The 18,110-nt window shown below is 55.4% G+C and overlaps 1 protein-coding gene across 7 annotated transcripts in view; it reads right to left on the bottom strand.

The window, feature by feature from the left end:
• The window catches only part of EHBP1 (EH domain binding protein 1), a 261,387-nt gene extending 243,985 nt beyond the window's left edge, over positions 1-17,402 (bottom strand). For all 7 annotated transcript variants that reach the window (XM_064146293.1, XM_064146294.1, XM_064146297.1 and 4 more), the window contains exons 1-2: positions 17,130-17,402; positions 15,620-16,031 (exon numbers count right to left, since the gene is read on the bottom strand). In XM_064146293.1, the coding sequence (XP_064002363.1) occupies positions 15,620-15,723 (104 nt within the window). In that variant the 5' untranslated portion in view covers positions 15,724-16,031; positions 17,130-17,402. The remainder of the gene's footprint in view (positions 1-15,619; positions 16,032-17,129) is intronic.
• Between the last annotated feature and the right edge of the window lie 708 nt (positions 17,403-18,110).

Raw genomic sequence — 18,110 nt, 5'->3', positions numbered from 1 at the left:
GTGGCCATGCTGCTTGGTCAGCAAACCAGGTCCCAGAGCTCAACGGGGCACAGTGAGTTCCCGTTTTATCGTGGGCAAGTTTCATCACAAGACCTCTGGTGGCCTGGCTCAGCAAACATCTGTCTGAGCAAAGCACAGGAAGCTGCTTGCAGCTGGCAAAGAATTGCCTTCAGCAGGAGAGGCAGGGCCTGGCCTTCCCTGCAGTGCTGAGTGCCTCAGGGACACGAAATACTTCACCTTTGCAAAGCCACCCAACTTAGCAGGGAGATGGCTTGAGGGATAGGGACAGGGACGTTCCTGGCCCTGCTCAGCCCAGCTGGCCTGTGGCACACCTGGGACTCCTCCCAGAGGAACCAAAGGTGAACAAGGTCTGGTCCTTACTGGCAGCAGCCTCCCACTATGCTGAGCAACAGCCTCTAGGTTATCATCACTCTAAACATGGTTCAGCAACATTAGGTTTGTACCTGCAGGTTGCATCTGGACCTGTATGTGTACAGACAGGGCTGGAGGGAACCTCTAGAGATCACCCGGTCCACCCCCCTGCTAAAGGCAACCCTCGACAGCAATGCAGGCTGAGGGTGATGAGATTGAGAGCAGCCCTGCAGAGAAGGACCTGGGGGTGCTGGTGGGGGAGAAGCTGGGCAGGAGCCAGCAATGGGCAGTGGCAGCCCAGAAGGCCAAGGGCAGCCTGAGCTGCATCCAAAGCAGCATGGCCAGAGATGGAGAGAGGGCATCCTGCCCCTCTGCTCTGCTGAGACCTCACCTGCAGGGCTGGGGCCAGCTCTGGGACCCCATACAAGAGAGACCTGAAGATGCTGGAGAGGGTTCAGAGGAGGCCACAGAGAATCTCAGAAGGCTGGAGACCCTCCCTTGTGAGACTGAGGGAACTGGAGGTTTTCAGTCTGGAGAAGGCTCCAGGCAGACCTTAGAGCTCCATTTTAGTATCTGAAGGGGACCTCCAGGCAGGCTGGGGAGGGACTGTTCAGAAGGGCCTGTGGGTATAGGATGAGGACAATGGTTTGAGAGTGGAGCAGGGCAGAGTTAGGTTGGACCTGAGGAGGGAGTTGTGCAGAAGGAGAGTGGTGAGACACTGGCACAGGATGCCCAGGATGTGCTTGAAGCCCTGTCCCTGCAGACCTTCAAGCTCAGCCTTGCTGTGTCCCTGTGCAGCCTGCTCTAGCTGGAGGGGTCCCTGCTGAGTGCACAGGGGGGTGGACAAGATGCCCTTGGAGGATCCCTGCCAACCCAATGCAGTCTGCAAAGCTGTGAATCTTTCAGTTAAAAATGGGAAAAAACCACAAACCAAGCACAAAAATCCCAAAGTAAACCCCAAAACAACCCCCAAATCAATAAACAAAATCCATCTGCTATATTTGGGGGAGGAGAAGGAATTCATGGGAAAGAAAATAATCCCTTGTCTGTGTCTTGGTGTTCTGAAAGGTTACACATGCACTGGATCTCAGCCTGGCCACTGAAGGGGAGCAAAGTAAACCATCTGAGCAAGAAAACGACAAACCAAAAAGTCTGCAGCCCCAAATTCCCTTTTCTCCACACACAAATCCCTGCAAAGGAAGGGTGAAACCAGCACTCACTGGGGTTTTTTTTGTAAAGCACCTTAAAAAAATAAAAGGCAACCAAAAAAAGTGTTAGCAGCTGAAGAGGAACCACCCCAAATATGCCTCCAAACCAAGAACCACACTGCTGGATTCTTCTGCTTTCTGTGGTATGAGAGGAAGTGGTGAAAAACAGGTCAAGGCCTTCTGCATTTGCAATATTTTCTTCCGTGTCCAAGATAAAGGAATGCAAGGGGAAGTTTGATGAATATGCACTCCCTCAGCTTAAAGAGACACTGCAAAGGCTGCAGGCAGCCACAGTTGAACTGCAAAAGCAAAAGGAGCTCCAAAACGTCACACAGCGCTAGGGGTTGGAAGGGTCCTTCAGAGATCATCCAGTCCAAACCCCTGCCAGTGCAGGGGCATCTAGGGCAGGGCACACAGGAACACATCCAGATGGGGTTGGAAAGGCTCCAGAGAAGGAGACTCCACAACCTCTCTGTGCAGCCTGCTCCAGGCCTCCAACACCCTAATGGAGACGAAGTTTCCCCTTCTGTTCCTGTGGCACCTCCAGTGCCCCTTGTGCTGCCCTTGGCATCCCCGAGTAGAGCCTGGCTGCATCCTCCTGACACTCAGGATGTCCCTGTCCTGTAACAGGAGTGTGCCTCAGCTCTCACCTGCCCTGCAGGAGAGGAAAGGTGGCAATCAGGCATGCAGGCCATGCACCTCCTGCCCTCTGCAGCCCCTGAGGAGCAGACCATGCACCCCCTGCCTTCTGCAGCCCCTGGGGAGCAGACCATGCACCTCCTGCCTTCTGCAGCCCCTGAGGAGCAGACCATGCACCTCCTGCCATCTGCAGCCCCTGAGGAGCAGACCATGCACCTCCTGCCATCTGCAGCCCCTGAGGAGCAGACCATGCACCTCCTGCCTTCTGCAGCCCCTGAGGAGCAGACCATGCACCTCCTGCCATCTGCAGCCCCTGAGGAGCAGACCATGCACCTCCTGCCATCTGCAGCCCCTGAGGAGCAGACCATGCACCTCCTGCCCTCTGCAGCCCCCGGGGAGCAGACCATGCACCTCCTGCTCCGCTGCAGGCACAAGACTGAGCTGAGCCTGAGCTGCAAGAGCATCTCAGAGTGCTTCAGCTCCTGAGTCCCTGTGCTGTCACTGAAGGGCTTCCAAGTGCACAAGCCTTTGAGATGAATCACAAGTACAGACCTTTCTGAGCTGCAGCTCCCAGCTGCCTGCAGACCTGCGAAGATAAGCAGTGCCCAAGCGATTCTCCTTCGCCTGTCGAGCTCCTCTTTCGAGTGGAGAGCCCTGGCTGGGGGCTCTTTGTTGTTTCTAGCTCTTTAGCACTTAAGGGGAGTTTCTTGAGGGCGGCTTTGGAGCCGTGGGCAGGCTGTGCAGCCGCCCAAGTGCCTGCAGCTGCTGCGCGCCCAGGCTGGGTGCTCTCCTCCCAGCACTAAGTGGTTTCAGGTGCTCTTTGCTAGGCACACTGGGTCGGTCTCCTGCAGCCCTTCCCTGGGCTTTGTTTTGCTGGAGCTGCTCTAGCAGAGCACTCCAGCAATGCACACCAGCAGAGCTGAGCTTCACTCCCCAACAGATCCGCTTCAAAAACTGACTTTAGCATCACAGAATCATTTGGGTTGGCAAAGCCCTTTAAGGCCACCAAGCTCAACCATTCTCTGCCTCTACCAAGGCTGGGGTTAAGCCCTTAGCCACCACATCTCTGCCTCTTTCTAATACCTCTCTGACTTTTCTGACCAAACATAATTTCTCTTTCCAGGAACAACAATGTTGAGGGCACTTGAAGACTCAACAATATCACATCAGTTTTGACTCCCATATTTAGGAAGAAAAAAATTAGTTTAGGAAGAAATTCTTTCAAGTGAGGGTGGGGAGACACTGGCACAGGTTGCCCAGGGAGGCTGTGGATGTGCCCTCCCTGGAGGTGTTCAAGGCCAGGCTGGATAAGGCCTTGAGCAATCTGGGCTGGTGGAAGGTGTCCCTACCTATGGCAGGGAGTTGGAACTGGATGGTCTTGAAGGTCCCTTCCAACCCATGGCACTCATTGCTACACCTGCTTTCCTTGGTGCCATCTCACAAGCCCCTGTGATGACTCTGCCCTTTTATCCTTTCCCCAGCAAGTGAGGTTTGCTGTCTTGCTGCTGCCAGGTGAGGCAGAGCTGGCTGGAGCTGCTGGGTGGGTGGCACTGGCTGTTTGGTGGGTGCACACCAAGCTGGGTGTGCAGCTTTGCTGGGAGCCTGTGTTCTTCTCCACCTGTTGGGACATGCCCTGTCAAGGCTGTGCTGCCATCCAGTGAGACTTAGACAGCTGCTGAGCTGGGCAGGGAGAAATGGAATGGAACCCAACAAGGGCAGGAGGTGAGGGTGGCACCTGGGGAAGAGCAACCTCAATGACCAGTACAGGCTGGGGAATAACCTCCTGGAGAGTAGCTGTGGGGAAAGGGACCTGGGGGTCCTGATGGGCAGAAGGGTGCCCATGAGCCACTAAGGTGCTAGCCAAGAAGGCCAAGGGCATCCTGGGGTGGATTAGAAGGACTGTGGTCAGGAGGTCCAGAGAGAGGTTCTCCTGCCCCTCTGCTCTGCCCTGCTGAGCCCACATCTGGAGTATTGTGTCCAGTTCTGGGCCCCTCAGCTCAAGAAGGACTTCAGGGAACTGCTGGAGAGAGACCAGCCCAGAGCACTAAGCTGCTGCAGGCAGTGAACATCTTCCTTATGAGAAGGGACTGAGGAGCTGGGACTTGGAGAGGAGGAGCCTGAGGGCTGCCCCTCATTGCTGTTTATAAAGATGTGCAGGTGAGTGGCAGGAGGCTGGAGCTAGGCTCTGCTGGGTGATGCCCAGTGCCAGGACAAGGGGCACTGCTGCAAGCTGAGGCATAGGAAGTTCCATGGAAACAAGAAGGAAGATCTCTTTTTCCCGGTGAGGGTGACAGAACTCTGGAACAGGCTGCCCAGGGGGGTTGTGGAGTCTCCCTCCCTGGAGATACTCAAACCTCGCCTGTGTCTGTGTTCCTGTGTGATCTGCTGTAGGTGCCCCTGCTCTGGCAAGGGAGTTGGACTGGATGAGCTTTGGAGGTCCCTTCCAGCCCCTAACACTGTGATGCTGTGAACTTCCTTGTGGGCCAAGCAAACCAAAGAGGTTCCCCTAAGTCAGCCCTGGGTTTTCCATGTTGCTGCCTTCTGCTGTGAGAGCTGCTCAAACCTTTCTTCAAGGCTGAGGCTGGTGCCTGTGGGTTTAAATCCAGTGTCCCAGCCTGCCTTTGTCCTCCCAGCTGTGCTTGGGAAGGGTGTTTGCATGGCCAGCACTGCTGCTGGCAAAGGCCACATCAACTGCAGTCGTCGGAGCATCTGGAGCACCGAATGCAGCTGGCAGCACATCGTATGGTGCCACTCACACACGCTGTGAGCTCCTTCACTTGCACTGACTGCTCATTGAGTAAACTCTGAGTGCCTTTGTTTATGCTAGGCCACAGGAGGAGGTTTGAAAGAACAGCACAGAGCTGTCACAACAGCTTCATTCTCTTCTCCAGCAACAGCCCAGCTCTGCAGCCTGTACCCTTCCCAACCAACTTGGTGCTACTGTAGTTTACTAGCAGAGGGTTTCACCTTACCCACCCTCCAGAGGTGGGACTCTAAAGCTATAACCAGGGCCGGGTGAGTTGGATTGGTTGTTCTTGGCTACTTGGCTGTACTCGTGTTTTGCTGTTTGTGCCTGCAGAGAGCTGATGTAGAGCTCTGTCTCTTCCTGGAAGTAAGCAAGAGTTGCATAGAGCCATGAAAACCTTCTGAAATATTGTGTCCAGCTCTGGGCCCCTCAGCTCAAGAAGGACCTCAGGGAACTGCTGGAGAGAGCCCAGCCCAGAGCACCAAGCTGCTGCAGGCAGTAAACATCCCCTGTGAGGCCAGGCTGAGGGAGCTGGGGCTGGGAGCTTGGATCAGAGGAGCCTGAGGGCTGCCCTCAGTGCTGTGCTAAAGATGTGCAGGGCAGTGTCAGAAGGATGGAGCCAGGCTCTACTCAGGGTAGTCAAGGGTGGCACAAGGGGCACTGGGGGCAAGCTGGAGCAGAGGAGGTGCCATGGGAACAGGAGGAGAAACTTTGTCCCTGTGAGGGTTCTGGAGGCCTGGAGCAGGCTGCCCAGAGAGGTTGTGGAGTCTCCTTCTCTGGAGCCTTTCCAACCCCACCTGTTCCTGTGTGCCCTGCCCTGAGTGACCTTGCTCTGGCAGGGGGCTTGGTCTGGATGATCTGTGAAAGTCCCTTCCAACCCCTACCATTCTAGGATTCTGTGATCTCAGCTCCACTCTGGAATCCAGAAAGCTTGTGAGTCAGAGCTTCAGACAACACCAATGTTAGTTATGGCTCTGCTAATTTTAGCTCCTGCTTAACCCACAGTTCCCAAGTCCCTGCAAGGTCTTCCCAGGTGCCAAAAGCCACAACTCCCCTAAGGCTCAGCTGCCAGAACATGCAGCTGAGAGGCTCTGCTCCCTCACACTGCCTGCCTGCTGCAGAGCACACTCCTCAAAACACAGACAAGAGGAAGAACACGAGGCTGCCTTTATCTGCCCTCTCAACATAAGGAGTGGTGCAGATCTCCAAAGCCAGAACCAAAGTCCATCTGCCTAGCTCCTGTGTCTCAGAGTCCACGCTGGGGCATGCCACACAGACCTGGTGCAGAGGGCAGCTCGGGAGTGTCCCATAGCAAGGCAGCGACAGCCTGCCAGGGCCAACTCACAGAATCATAGAGTGCTCTGGGCTGGAGAGGATCTCCAAAGCTCATCCAGTCCAAACCCCTGCACTCAGCAGGGACATCCTCCACTAGAGCAGCCTGCCCACAGCCCTCTCCAGCCTCACCTTCAATATCTCCAGCCATGGGCCCCAAACACCTCCATGGGCAACCTGTTGCAGTGTTCCAGTAGCCTCCTGCTGCAGAACTTGTTCCTCACAACCAATCTCAATCTGCTCTGCTCTGGTTTGCAGCCATTGCCCTCGTCCTGTCCCTGCAGGCCTTTGGCAGCAGTCCCTCTGCAGCCTTCTTGTAGCCCCTTCAGGTACTGACCATTAGGTCTGCCTGGAGCCTTCTCCTCTCCAGGCTGCACACCCCCAGCTCCCTCAGCCTGTCCCCACGGAAGAGCTGCTCCAGCCCTCTGATCATTTTTGTGGCCCAAGGAGTGGAAGGGGAACCAGGAGCAAGGGAAACAAACAGACACTTGACAAGCTCTCCCCAGAGGAAAGTGGGAAAGGCTTTTAGGAGTAAACAAACAACCGCCCCCCACCCTCCCCTTCTCAGGAAGCCACCCAAGCAGAATGCTTTTACTAGGGGAACTGAAAGGTTTGTTTTAGAAGAAGGGTTCCCTCAGATTCAGTCAACCTTACCAGCCTCCTCCTTATTCACACCAAGCTGTGAAAGGGCCCTCAAGCTCTCTCCAACCAATTAAAAACTAATTGAAGCAACAGACTGGCACTACAGAGCCCAAGAAGGGACTCCGCTCAGAGGAGGCCTACACAATGTTGTAATATTTCATTTTGTTTAAGCTCAGCACACAAAAGAGCTGAAAAGAGCATTCACAGCGATCCAAACCTGGGGGAAAAAAGCATTTTAAACATCCCTATTGCAGCTCAAGTTCCAAGGCAGAGCAGACCCAGGGCAGTGCCTGTGTGCAGTGCGGTGGCAGCAAGGCTGGCATGGGAAGCAAGCAGCAGGCAGCTTGTGCCCCGGAGTTAGAGCAGTAGGTTGTGTGCTTCACTGGGCCAAGGGGGCATGGGGAACCTCCTGAGGTTCAACGGCAGCAAGTGCAGGGTCCTGCATCTGGGCCACAGCAACCCTGACTGTCAATGCAGGCTGGGGGAAGAGGGGATAGAAAGCAGCCCCGAGGAAAAGGACTTGGGGATGCTCGTGGGGTAGAAGCTGGGCAGGAGCCAGCAGTGGGCACTGGCAGCTCAGAAGGCCAAGGATAGTCTGGGCTGCATCCAAAGCAGCATGGTCAGAGGTGGAGAGAGGGGATCCTGCTCCTCTACTCTGCCGAGACCTCACCTGCCAGGCTGGAGCCAGCTATGGACCCCATACAAGAGAGACCTGGAACTGCTGGAGAGGGTTCAGGGGAGGCCACAGAGATGCTCAGAGGGCTGGAGAGCCTCTGCTGTGGGCACAGGCTGGAAGAGTTCAGCGTGTTCAGCCTGAAGAAAAGCAGGTTCCAGACAGACCTAAGAGCAGCCTGCCAGGACCTGCAGGGGCTACAAGAAGGCTGCAGAGGGACTGCTGCCAAAGGCCTGCAGGGACAGGACTAGGACAGTGGCTGCAAACTAGAGCAGAGCAGAGTGAGATTGGCTGTGAGGAACAAGTTCAGCAACAGGTTGCCCAGGGAGGTGTTTGGGGCCCATGGCTGGAGATATTGAAGGTGAGGCTGGAGAGGGCTGTGGGCAGGCTGCTCTAGCGGAGGATGTCCCTGCTGAGTGCAGGGGGTTGGGCTGGATGAGCTTTGGAAGAGCCTTCCAGCCCAGACCATTCTGTGATTTAGCTTCCGTGATTCAACCTTTAAACCAAGTGAGTGACAGATCATTAAAGTGGATTGGCCTACACTTGGCTACAACCAGACCTCTTCTGCTTTAGGCAAACATCAGAGTCACTGCCAGGGCAGGAAACGATGGCAAAGAAAGGATGGAAAACTTCACAGGTTCATAGAACAGTTTGGCATGGAAGGGACCTTCAAGACCATCCAGTTCCAACACTCTGCCATGGGCAGGGACCCTCTCACCAGCCCACATAGCTCAAAGCCTCATCCAGTCTGGCCTTGAATACCTCCAGGGAGGGCATATCCACAGCCTCCCTGGGCAACCTGTGCCAGTGTCTCCCCACCCTCACTGGCAAGAATTTCTTCCTCTTCTCCAGTCTCAATCTGCCCTCTAACACAGAAATGCAGATCTGAGCAGAACCTCAGAGGAGCAAATCCACCACAAAAGCCATGGCCCACTCCAACACTGCCTCCAAGAGATCTTGAGCTGACCTATAACTGCCTGGCTTTGTCTCACCACACATAATTGTTCAGTGGCCTTTGTGAGCACCTAACAAGGCTGTGGAGCAAGGAAACAAACTGAGCAACATGATAGCCTGACTCTGTGGAGACAATCCCCATGGATTTCTCCTGCAAGCAGTGAACCCCAGTTCCTTGGGTGGCCTTTGGCAGGGCAGGCTTTGCTGGAAAGCAGCAAGCAGGCTGGTGTGAAGTGTGGAATCTCAAAGCAAGCTTGTTTCACTCTCACGCACAACACATGCCAAATCTGAACATTCCTCCAGCATCCAGTGATGAAACTGCCATGGAAGAGAAAAACAGATGGCTACAGCCTTTGAGGGGGGGGAAAAGAGATTCAGCATGATTTCATTTCCACAAGCGAAGGACAGACTTGAAACTGCAGAACCTGCTTCAGACCAGAGAATCACAGAATGCTTTGGGTTGGAATGGACTTCCAAAGCTCATCCAGCCCAGCCCCCTGCACTCAGCAGGGACATCCTCCACTAGAGCAGCCTGCCCACAGCCCTCTCCAGCCTCACCTTCAATATCCTCAGGCATGGGCCCCAACCACCTCCCTGGGCAACCAGCTGCAGAACTTGTTCCTCACAGCCAATCTCAATCTGCTCTGATCTAGCTTGCAGCCACTGCCCTCATCCTGTCCCTCTGCAGCCTTCTTGTAGCCCCTGCAGGTCCTGGCAGGCTGCTCTTGGGTCTGTCTGGAGCCTTCTCTTCTCCAGGCTGACCACTCCTAGTTTCCTCAGCCTGTGCCCATAGCAGAGCTGCTCCAACCCCTGATGATTTTCGTGGCACTCTCTGGACTTGCTCCATCAGGTCTATGTCCGTCCTGTGTCGAGGACGAAGCCCTGCAGGTGAGGTCTCAGCAGATCAGAGTGAATTCGCAGTTACTGCAGCACAGAGACCACTTTAACCCTTGTAGAACATGATGGCTCACTGCACCTTGAAGCAGGATTTGAAGCACAGCAGCTCACACGGCAGAGGACAGGGATTACAAACACTGCAACAGAGGACACACTCCTGTGTCCCTAAAGCCACTGCTGAACAGTAAATGCTGCAGCAAAGCCTCCCTGTCTTCCCTCTCCTTCAGCATTATTAAGCACTTAGCACTCCCACTCAGGTGAGCAGTTCTCATGCTGACAAAAGCACCTAACAGATGAGGACATATTAGGAACTTGGCAAGCTCAACTCCAAGTTAGGCCATTCCCTGTTGAAACTTGGCAGTGCCACACTTGAAGCCTCTAATGAGTCCTTGACTGCAAGACAGCACAGAAATAAGAAAACATCAAAGCCATCCTAGAAAGCTCTGGTGCTCAGCACCAGGTGCTCAAGCAACTCTGTAAAACAGCATTTGCACCTTCAGTTCAGAGACAGAATAGGTTGGGTTGGAAAAGACCTCCAAGCTCATCCAACCCAGCCAGTCTCTACCTCTGCCAGGGCTGAGGCCAAGCCATGGCCCTCAGCACCACAGCTCTACCTTTCAAACACCTCCAGCCATGGGCATTCAGCCACCTCCCTGGGCAGCCTCTGACAGCCTTTGAGAACCCTTTCAGTCAAGAAGTTTCTTCTCATCTCCAACCTAAACCGCCCCTGGGACAACTTGAGGCCATTTCCTATCCTCCTGTCACTTGTTCCCAGAGAGCTCTGCCTTCAGCCTCCTCTTCTTTGCACTAAACTCCCCCAGCTCACTCAGCTGCTCCTCCCCAATCCTCTTCTCCAGACACTTCCCCATCTTCCTTGCCCTTCTCCAGCCCTCTCCAGACCCTCATTATCCTTCCAGGATCAAGGGCCCAGAACTGAACCCAGCACTCCAGCTGTAGCCTCCCCAGTGCTGGCTGCAGGAGGACAATCTCTGCCCTGCTCCTGCTGCCCACACCATTGCTGATCCAGGCCAGGCTGCTGCTGCCCTCCTTGGCCACCTGGGTACAGCCTGACTCAGCTTCACCCAGCTGTTCACCAGAACTCCCAAGGCTTTCTCTGTTGGGCACTTTCCAGTCACTCTGCCCCCAGCCTGGAACCTTCCTGGGATTGCTGTGATTCAGCCTGTGAGCCTTCTCTAGCTGAGGCTGTGCCTTAGACAAGCCTTGACTCAGTCACCAAACAGGCTTCCAGCAGCTGGAAAGCTCCAGGGTACACCAGAGATGCATGCCAGGCTGGCAGGCTTTGACAGAGGATCAACAGGAGACCTGCACTTCTCCAAACTGGCAGCTGGAACTGGCAGGATACACAAAGGCATCTCAAACAGCTCTAGACAGCAGTGTCCAGGCAATGGACTTGGGTCCCCTGCACCAGCCACAGCACTGCCCAGCATGCTGCCACCCCACACAAGAGCCACCTGCTCCCACCACGCAGAGCACCCAACTCAAGCTTGTGTGTAGGAGCCCAAGCCAAAGGCAGCAGACCGACTGCTGGCTGCAGGGGCTCTGCATCGAGGGCAGCGACCACATTAACCCTCTCCTAGCCCACACAGCCCTTCTAGGGCAGGCCTGCAGCTCACTGGCCAGGCTGGGTGGGCAGTCCAGCTTACTCACTGGAGATGGCACACTCCAACAGTGCCAAGCAAGTGCCTTCCCCCAAAACCAAACCAATTGCTTATGTGATTAATGGCAAGCATGACATCTGCACGGTGGCAGGAGTCACTAATCCATCTTAGAGACCAAAGCTGAACTTATTTATTTATAAGGAAAAAGCTCTACAGGAATCAACTGCTCCATTTTTCCAAGGGACTGAGCAGCCACAATAACGAGGACTGGGTCAGCAGCCAGAATGCCACAGAAGTGTACCAGTCCTGTTAATTACCTGAAAATAAGGCTGCTTCTAATCAAACAGGGACTGGACACTCCATCACAAACTGTCCCACACACATGCAGCACCAGCCAAAAGTAGTGGTCTGAAAGCAGCTATCTTTAGTCAAAACTCAAGAGAGGGCAAGAAGTGGGGGGAGCAGGCAGGCAGAGAGCAGAAAATGCAAGAAGAGGGAGCTCTAGCCTGTGCTGGACACAAGCTGCTGTACCTAGAGATCAGCCTTCTCAAGAGTGAAGCAGCAACAGCAGCATGACAGTGATACTTCCCACATGCAGCCAGCCCAACTCCAGAAAGAAGGGCAGGAGCTATTTTGAAAGCCTCAGTTAAAACATCAACAGAGAAAAGTCCAAATAAATACAAGCCCTGAGGAGACAAAAAGTGCTCAACGCCAAAGAGGAATGACCCAGGGTGGTAAACTGAAGAACATCCTGAAACACAAGGCACTTCTTGTCGTCCTCCAGTCATTGTGCCTAGCAAGGCTAGGGAGCTTCTACTCCCACTCTGCCCTGCTGAGACCACATCTGGAATACTGAGGCAAGTCTTAGGGTTCCCAGTTCAAGAGAGACAAGGATCTGCTGGAGAGAGTCCAACAGAGGAAACAAGGGTGATGGAGGGACTGGAACATCTCTGCTGTGAAGAGAGGCTGAGAGCCCTGTGGCTGCTTAGTCTGGAGAGGAGAAAGCTGAGATCTGATCAACATCTATCAATATCTGAGGGGTGGGGGTCAGGATGAAGGTGCCAGGCTTTGTTTGGTGGTGCCCAGTGACAAGACAAGGCACAACAGGTCCAAGCTGGAACTCAGGAGGCTCCACTTCAACATGAGGAGAAAGTTCTTTGGTGTGAGGGTGCTGGAGTCCTAAGCAGGCTGCCCAGAGAGGTTGTGGAGTCTCCTTCTCTGGAGCCTTTCCAAACCCCTCTGAATGCATTCCTGTGTGGCCTGCCCTGGGCGATCCTGTTCTGGAGATCTGGATGATCTCTGGGGGTCCTTTCCAGCCTCTACCATTCTGTCATTTCTGAAGAGGCAGACAACTATGAAAGCTACCAAAAGACAGCAGCTCGCAGGCAGGCCCCCAGCTTGTCTTGCTCGGGCACAATCCTCGCTCAGACACATCTCAGTCCAAGCGTGTTTCTGGCTGCATTGTCATTTCTTCCCCAAGCTGAATGGGGCATTCTTTCCCTCCAGAAGCCCTGTGACAATGCCAGTGCATTAAAGTCACTCCCTGCTCGCTGCGCTGCCATCAGACGCAGGCCAGGCCCCCGCGCTGACCACATAGCGCCGGCACTGCCAGCCAGGGCAGCATATGGAGCTCATTTCTTTGCTTCCGAGAGGCAAGCTTCAGGAAGAGGGAGAGCAAGCAGGGGCTGACAGCACAAGCAAAGCCCTGTCTTCCCCAGAGTTAAGGGAAGCCCTAGCTGAAGGCTCCCACGAGCCTTTGTTTTCAGACAGGAGGCTCTAAAGAGCGGATCTTAGCTCTCCCCTCGGCAGCCCAGCTTTGTGCAGGCTGTGCGCACAAGAGGCAGCCGGACAGAGCAGCCTGCAGCCCCACGGCCGGGACTGCTGCCTCGTCCCCATTGTGACTTCCCCTGGAATCCCCCCGCGCTGCAGCACTGCTCCGCTGCCTCCCCAGCGCCAGCACCAGCGCTGACCTCGCCTGCCCTGGCCTGCAGGAAGGCAGAGCGAAGGTTCGGCACCGCAGCCTGTTGTTGAGCCTGGAAAGCCTGTATCAGCGCTCCGCTCGCACAGGCATTTCGCTAGGTGGGCGCTCGCTAACGGAACAATAACGCTAACTCACAGGGTCACAGCATCACTGAGGCTGCGGCAGAGCTCTGAGAGCACCAAGCCCGGACGGTGACCCAGCACCACCACAGCGACCAGACCATGGCACTGAGCGCCACAGCCAAGCTTGCCTGAAAGACCTGCAGGGGTGGCGACTCCACCACCTCCCTGGACAGTCCACTCCAGTCTCCAATTCCTCTTTTCATCAGGAAGTGTTTCCTAACATCCATCCTAAACCTCCCCTGGCACAGCTTCAGGCCATGCCCCCTCGTCTTGGCACAAGTTGCCACAGGGAAGGGCCCGATGCAGCCAACGTAATGAGGTTTAACAAGGCCAAGTGCAGGCTCTACACTTTGAGCACAGTGACCCCATGCAGCACCACAAACTGGGGGATGAGTGGCTGGAGAGCAGCCTGGCAGAGGGGGACCTGGCAGTGCTGGCAGACAACAGCTGGGCATAAGCCAGCAGTGTGCCCAGCTGACACCGAAGGCCAATGGCATCCTGGCTTGTATCAGGAACAGTGTGGCCGACAGCACTAGGGATGCCATTCTGCCCTGTACTGGCACTGGGCAGGCCTCACCTGGAGCACTGTGTGCAGCTCTGGGCCCTCACTGCAAGAGAGATCCTGAGGGGCTGGAGAGGGAACAGAAGAGACTGGGAAGGGGGCTGTAGGGGAAGGCTGCTGAGGAAGCTGAGGGTGTGCAGCCTGGAGCAGAGGAGACTCAGGAGGACCTTATTGCTGTCTACAACTACCTGAAGTGAAGCTGTAGTAAGGTTCCTTAAACAACCAGATTGCTGACAAGAGAACTTTTGTGTGTGTGACTTTTCCTTATGTTGGCTGCAGAGCCCCATCTGAGCTCCCCTGCAGCACTCAAGACTGCAGTGCTGAAGCTTTTCTGCAAATCCTAAAGCAAAGAAGCAAATCAAAGTGAAAATGAAAGCCAAAGCCAGGCCCTTTTTGTGCAAACAAAACATAAAAAGCAATCAGCCCAGCCAGTGACACAAACCTGATAAACCAAACTGACTGCAGAAAACTCCTTGGCATGAACTAGGCAGTGGATCCCATGAGATCATCGAAACAGCCTCTTTCAGCTTCTCCAAGAGGGGTTAGGTGGAGTTTACACTATGAGAGCAAGTTCAACTCCCACTACAAGTCTATTCCTTAATAACTGGTGCAAACACCTTAGGCAATAAGATAGCTGTTGTTCAAATCAAATAAAAAAGAAGGCCTTCACCTGCCAGTGCCTCCTGAAGCCAAAGCAGCCTTCCAGCACATACTCGATGGAGATTTCCAACTCCAGGAGATAGAATTAAAATGTGTAGAGGCAATTACTCATAAGCAGTGAGAGCAGCCAATGCAAGCACCCAGCTTGCCAAGGAGAAGAAAAGCCAAGTATTAGAAAGGAGGCTGCACTTTATTGCAAGGCAATTTGGGCTATCTCCATCCACAAGGTCTGGAAAGGGCTTTCTTCATCCCCTGACGCTATAGGCCTGCAGTCCTGTGAGGAATGATGTCAGAAACATCAATATTCCAAACATATAAACCAGCAGTTCAGTATTTGTGTAATGGAGTTCTCTGCCTGACTATATAAAAGCTGCTTCTAGTCTTCCCTAGGAGATTTATTTAAGCTCATTTTGCACAGGAAAGAAAGATGTGCCAGGAGCATACCATTAACTGCTAAAGCCATCCAACTGGACCAGTGCTGTGCAACATTCTTGTCTGGCTAAATGCTTTAAGACAAATCCCAGAGACCTGTCTCTTGCCTGTTTCCATTAAAAGGTGGGAAAGAACAGGGAAAATAAGACAGAGAGACAAAGCATCTTCAGGAAAAAAAGTCAACATCAAAACGAGGATCCACCCCAGACTAAAACACCACCAACTTCACGATCCAGATTCACACTGTGGGATGGGCTGGAAGGGACCCCAAAGCTCATCCAGTTCCAACCCCCTGTCATAGGCAGGGACACCTCCCACTAGACCAGGTTGCTCAAGGCCTCATCCAGCCTGGCCTTCAACATCTGTCAGACACTTCAGTCAAACTACAGCAGTGGCACCAGGTAGTACCCAGCACCACGAGTCCAGCTGGGAAACAGCTCCTAGGAAATGTTCTGAAAGCCACCAAACTCAGTAACATGAACCACACAAAGGCACAGCTGCCAAGCTGCTATCTGCTCCATCCTCTGCACGACAACAATGCCAGCTAAGAGAATCCAGAGTCCAAAACGAATTCCACAGGTCCAAGGTGAGCATGCAGCAAAGCCAGCACTCACCAAGGACCCAAGCACCCTAGGCAGCTGCTCCTGCGGCAGGCAGGCAGGAGGAAGCCAAGGGAGGCAATGCACACACCCCAAACGACGCAAAATGAGCAACATCCTCCTCGTTTCAGCACCAGCAACTTGCTCCACCGTCTGTGCAGTAACACGAGCCGCTTCTTACCATTTCTTGGTGCACTCCACCATCAGCTCCTGGTAAGAGGCCACAAACTGGAACTTAGATGCGTGTTTCCCAACACGCTGGAGTCTCTTCCAAACCGAAGCCATGATGCTGGGGAAGAGCAGTCCTCTCCCTGCAGGAGCAAGTCTGTGAATACCAGAGCCGGCTCGAGAGTGCGTGTGCTCAGCAGGAGCGGATTGACAGGCAGACACGGTACAAACAGCGCGGGAGAAACTCGATGGGTCCTCTACAATCCATATTCTGCCTCCCCCTTCTCCACGGGAAAGCTCTGCCCAGCCGAACGGCTCCTCACCAGCCAGCAGCAGTGTGCAAGAGTAGCAGGCAGGTGATTGAAAGGAAGTTCTCTCACGGGATCAGCATTCCTCACACAGCAGAGGATGTGGATGCTGCAGGACTGGAAGACAAATAAGACAAGGGAGAAAGAAAGCACTGGTTAACAGCCTGCACTCGACAGTGCTGCAACTGCACGTGATCTGGTACCTTTCAAACAACTACCACCAACCACAAAAACGTCTCCCCCTTCCTGTTGTCATCCTCCTTCCCCCCTCCCCAATTAAACAAATAAGAATGCTGCAGCAATGTCAGGAATGCAAACCGCAAGTCTGTTTGGAAGCATATCAACACGTCCTTTTATCAGCACCATCATAACTGGCAATAAACAGCAACAACAAAGAGCAGGTCACGGCCACGACAAGTCCCTCTCGGAAGCATCTCCGGGAAGCAATGTGAAGTGGCTGAGGTGCTGCCAACATGCACCCAGAGGGAGTGACACGCAAGGGAGATGAGGACAAGTTCTTTGTCTGGATGACAAAAGGTGTAGTTGTTTCCTCACACATACACACACGCACACCTCCCGTTCCCATTTCTCTTTCCAAGGAGAAGGAAGAGCCAAGAAGGCAGCAAAGGGAGCGTTACTACTGAAATGCCTGTGCCAGGGCGAAGAGAAGAATGACAGAGGAAGGGGCATTTCCTGAGCCCCGGCTGCCCGGCCAGGATTCCCCATCTTCCTCGCGGCATCACATTGAAATGGAAATGCCTCTCCATCCCGAACTGAGGAACGCTCACCAGGGAGGTGGAGGAGGGAGAGCAGAAACCCAAGCGGGTCTTCTCTCCGCAAACGAAAGAGGCATCGCTGCCGGGGGCGGAGGAAAAAGCCCCTTCGTGAGGAATACGGGGAAGCAAAGGGTGGCCACACCTGGCGAGGAGGCAGGGCAGGATGGCAGCCAAGCTGGCACGGAGGTAACCCGGGCTCCAGGCATGTCCCCAGGAGGGGACTGGCCCCTGGAGCCCCGAGGCGAGGAGGGCCCTGCTGCGTCTCAGCAGTCGCTGTCACCGCCGGGCAGGCGCCCCCGCAGCCCTCGGCCAGCAGCCGTTGGGGTTTCAAAATGAGAAGGCAAAGGCGGGCAGCGGAGAAGGGAAGAGACGGTCCGGGAAGCGGGAGATAAGGGACGCGGGGCAGCGCGGGGGGCTCTCCTCGCGCCGCGACACTCACCTGCCCCCGGTCTCCTCACGGCCGGTCCCCGCCGGGCGGGCGCTAGCACCACACGGCAGGCGAGAGGCAGCGCTGCCGACGCTGCCCATTACTGCGGCAACCCCGCCACAGCCCTGCGGTTGTCCCCGTGCTGTTGCAGCCTCATGGCGAGCACTTGGCACACGCCGCTTCTCCCTCGCTGGCCCCGCGACCGGCCGGCCAGCCCGCCCGGCTCACGCCAGCACCATCGCCCTCCTGCCGGCGCTGCGCCTCAGCCTCGCCTCGCCTCCCGGCCCCGCCGCTCCCCCGCCCCCGCCGCCGCCCGCCCCCGCCGCGCCGTTGGCCCCGCCGCCCGCCTGCCGCATGCTATTGGCTGCTTCTCCTGTCAATCATCTGTGGGAGAGATGGGCGACCCTCGCGAGGGAGGCAGTGAGGGCAAGCAGAGCTTCTCCCGCCCCTGGCCTCAGCTTTTTCCTGATTGGCCGAAGCGCCGGGGAGGCGGGGATTCCCCTAAGGAGGACCCACTCGATAGGCCAACGCCACCGCCTGTCAGCACGAACGCGCCCGGCGGTTGGCGGCGACGCTTCCTACAGCCGCGGGGTGGGCGCGGCGCGAGGAGCGGACTGTCAGGGGAGGGGCGCGGCCTGGGCCGGCCTCCAGCCCCCGCAGCTGGCGGCTGGGGCCGTGGCGGGACGGGGAGGGCCCGGAGGGGAGCAGCAGGGTGAGAGGCAAAAGAACGGGACGCGGGTAGCCCCAGACACGGTCTGTCAGGTGGACGCGGGGCGGCTTGGGAGAGGGAGAGATTCCGAGGGGTAGATCGAGGCGGCGAGAGGGGACGAAAAGCGACGGGAGCGGCACAGGAACGGGGCCCGTCCGCCTGAGGGAGTGTGGGTCCAGCGCCGAGCCTGACCCGGAGCCTGCAGCACGGGCCCTGCCGTGGAGGTGCTTTGAAGTTCTGCTTTGAAGTTCTCGTAGGGAGTGGTGCGAATGGGGGTGAAATGC

This window comes from Pogoniulus pusillus, chromosome 7 (genome assembly GCF_015220805.1).
Source record: "Pogoniulus pusillus isolate bPogPus1 chromosome 7, bPogPus1.pri, whole genome shotgun sequence".
Lineage (NCBI taxonomy): Eukaryota > Metazoa > Chordata > Aves > Piciformes > Lybiidae > Pogoniulus > Pogoniulus pusillus.
Note: the sequence above shows the minus strand (reverse complement) of the source record. Positions and strands in the feature narration are given on the sequence as shown.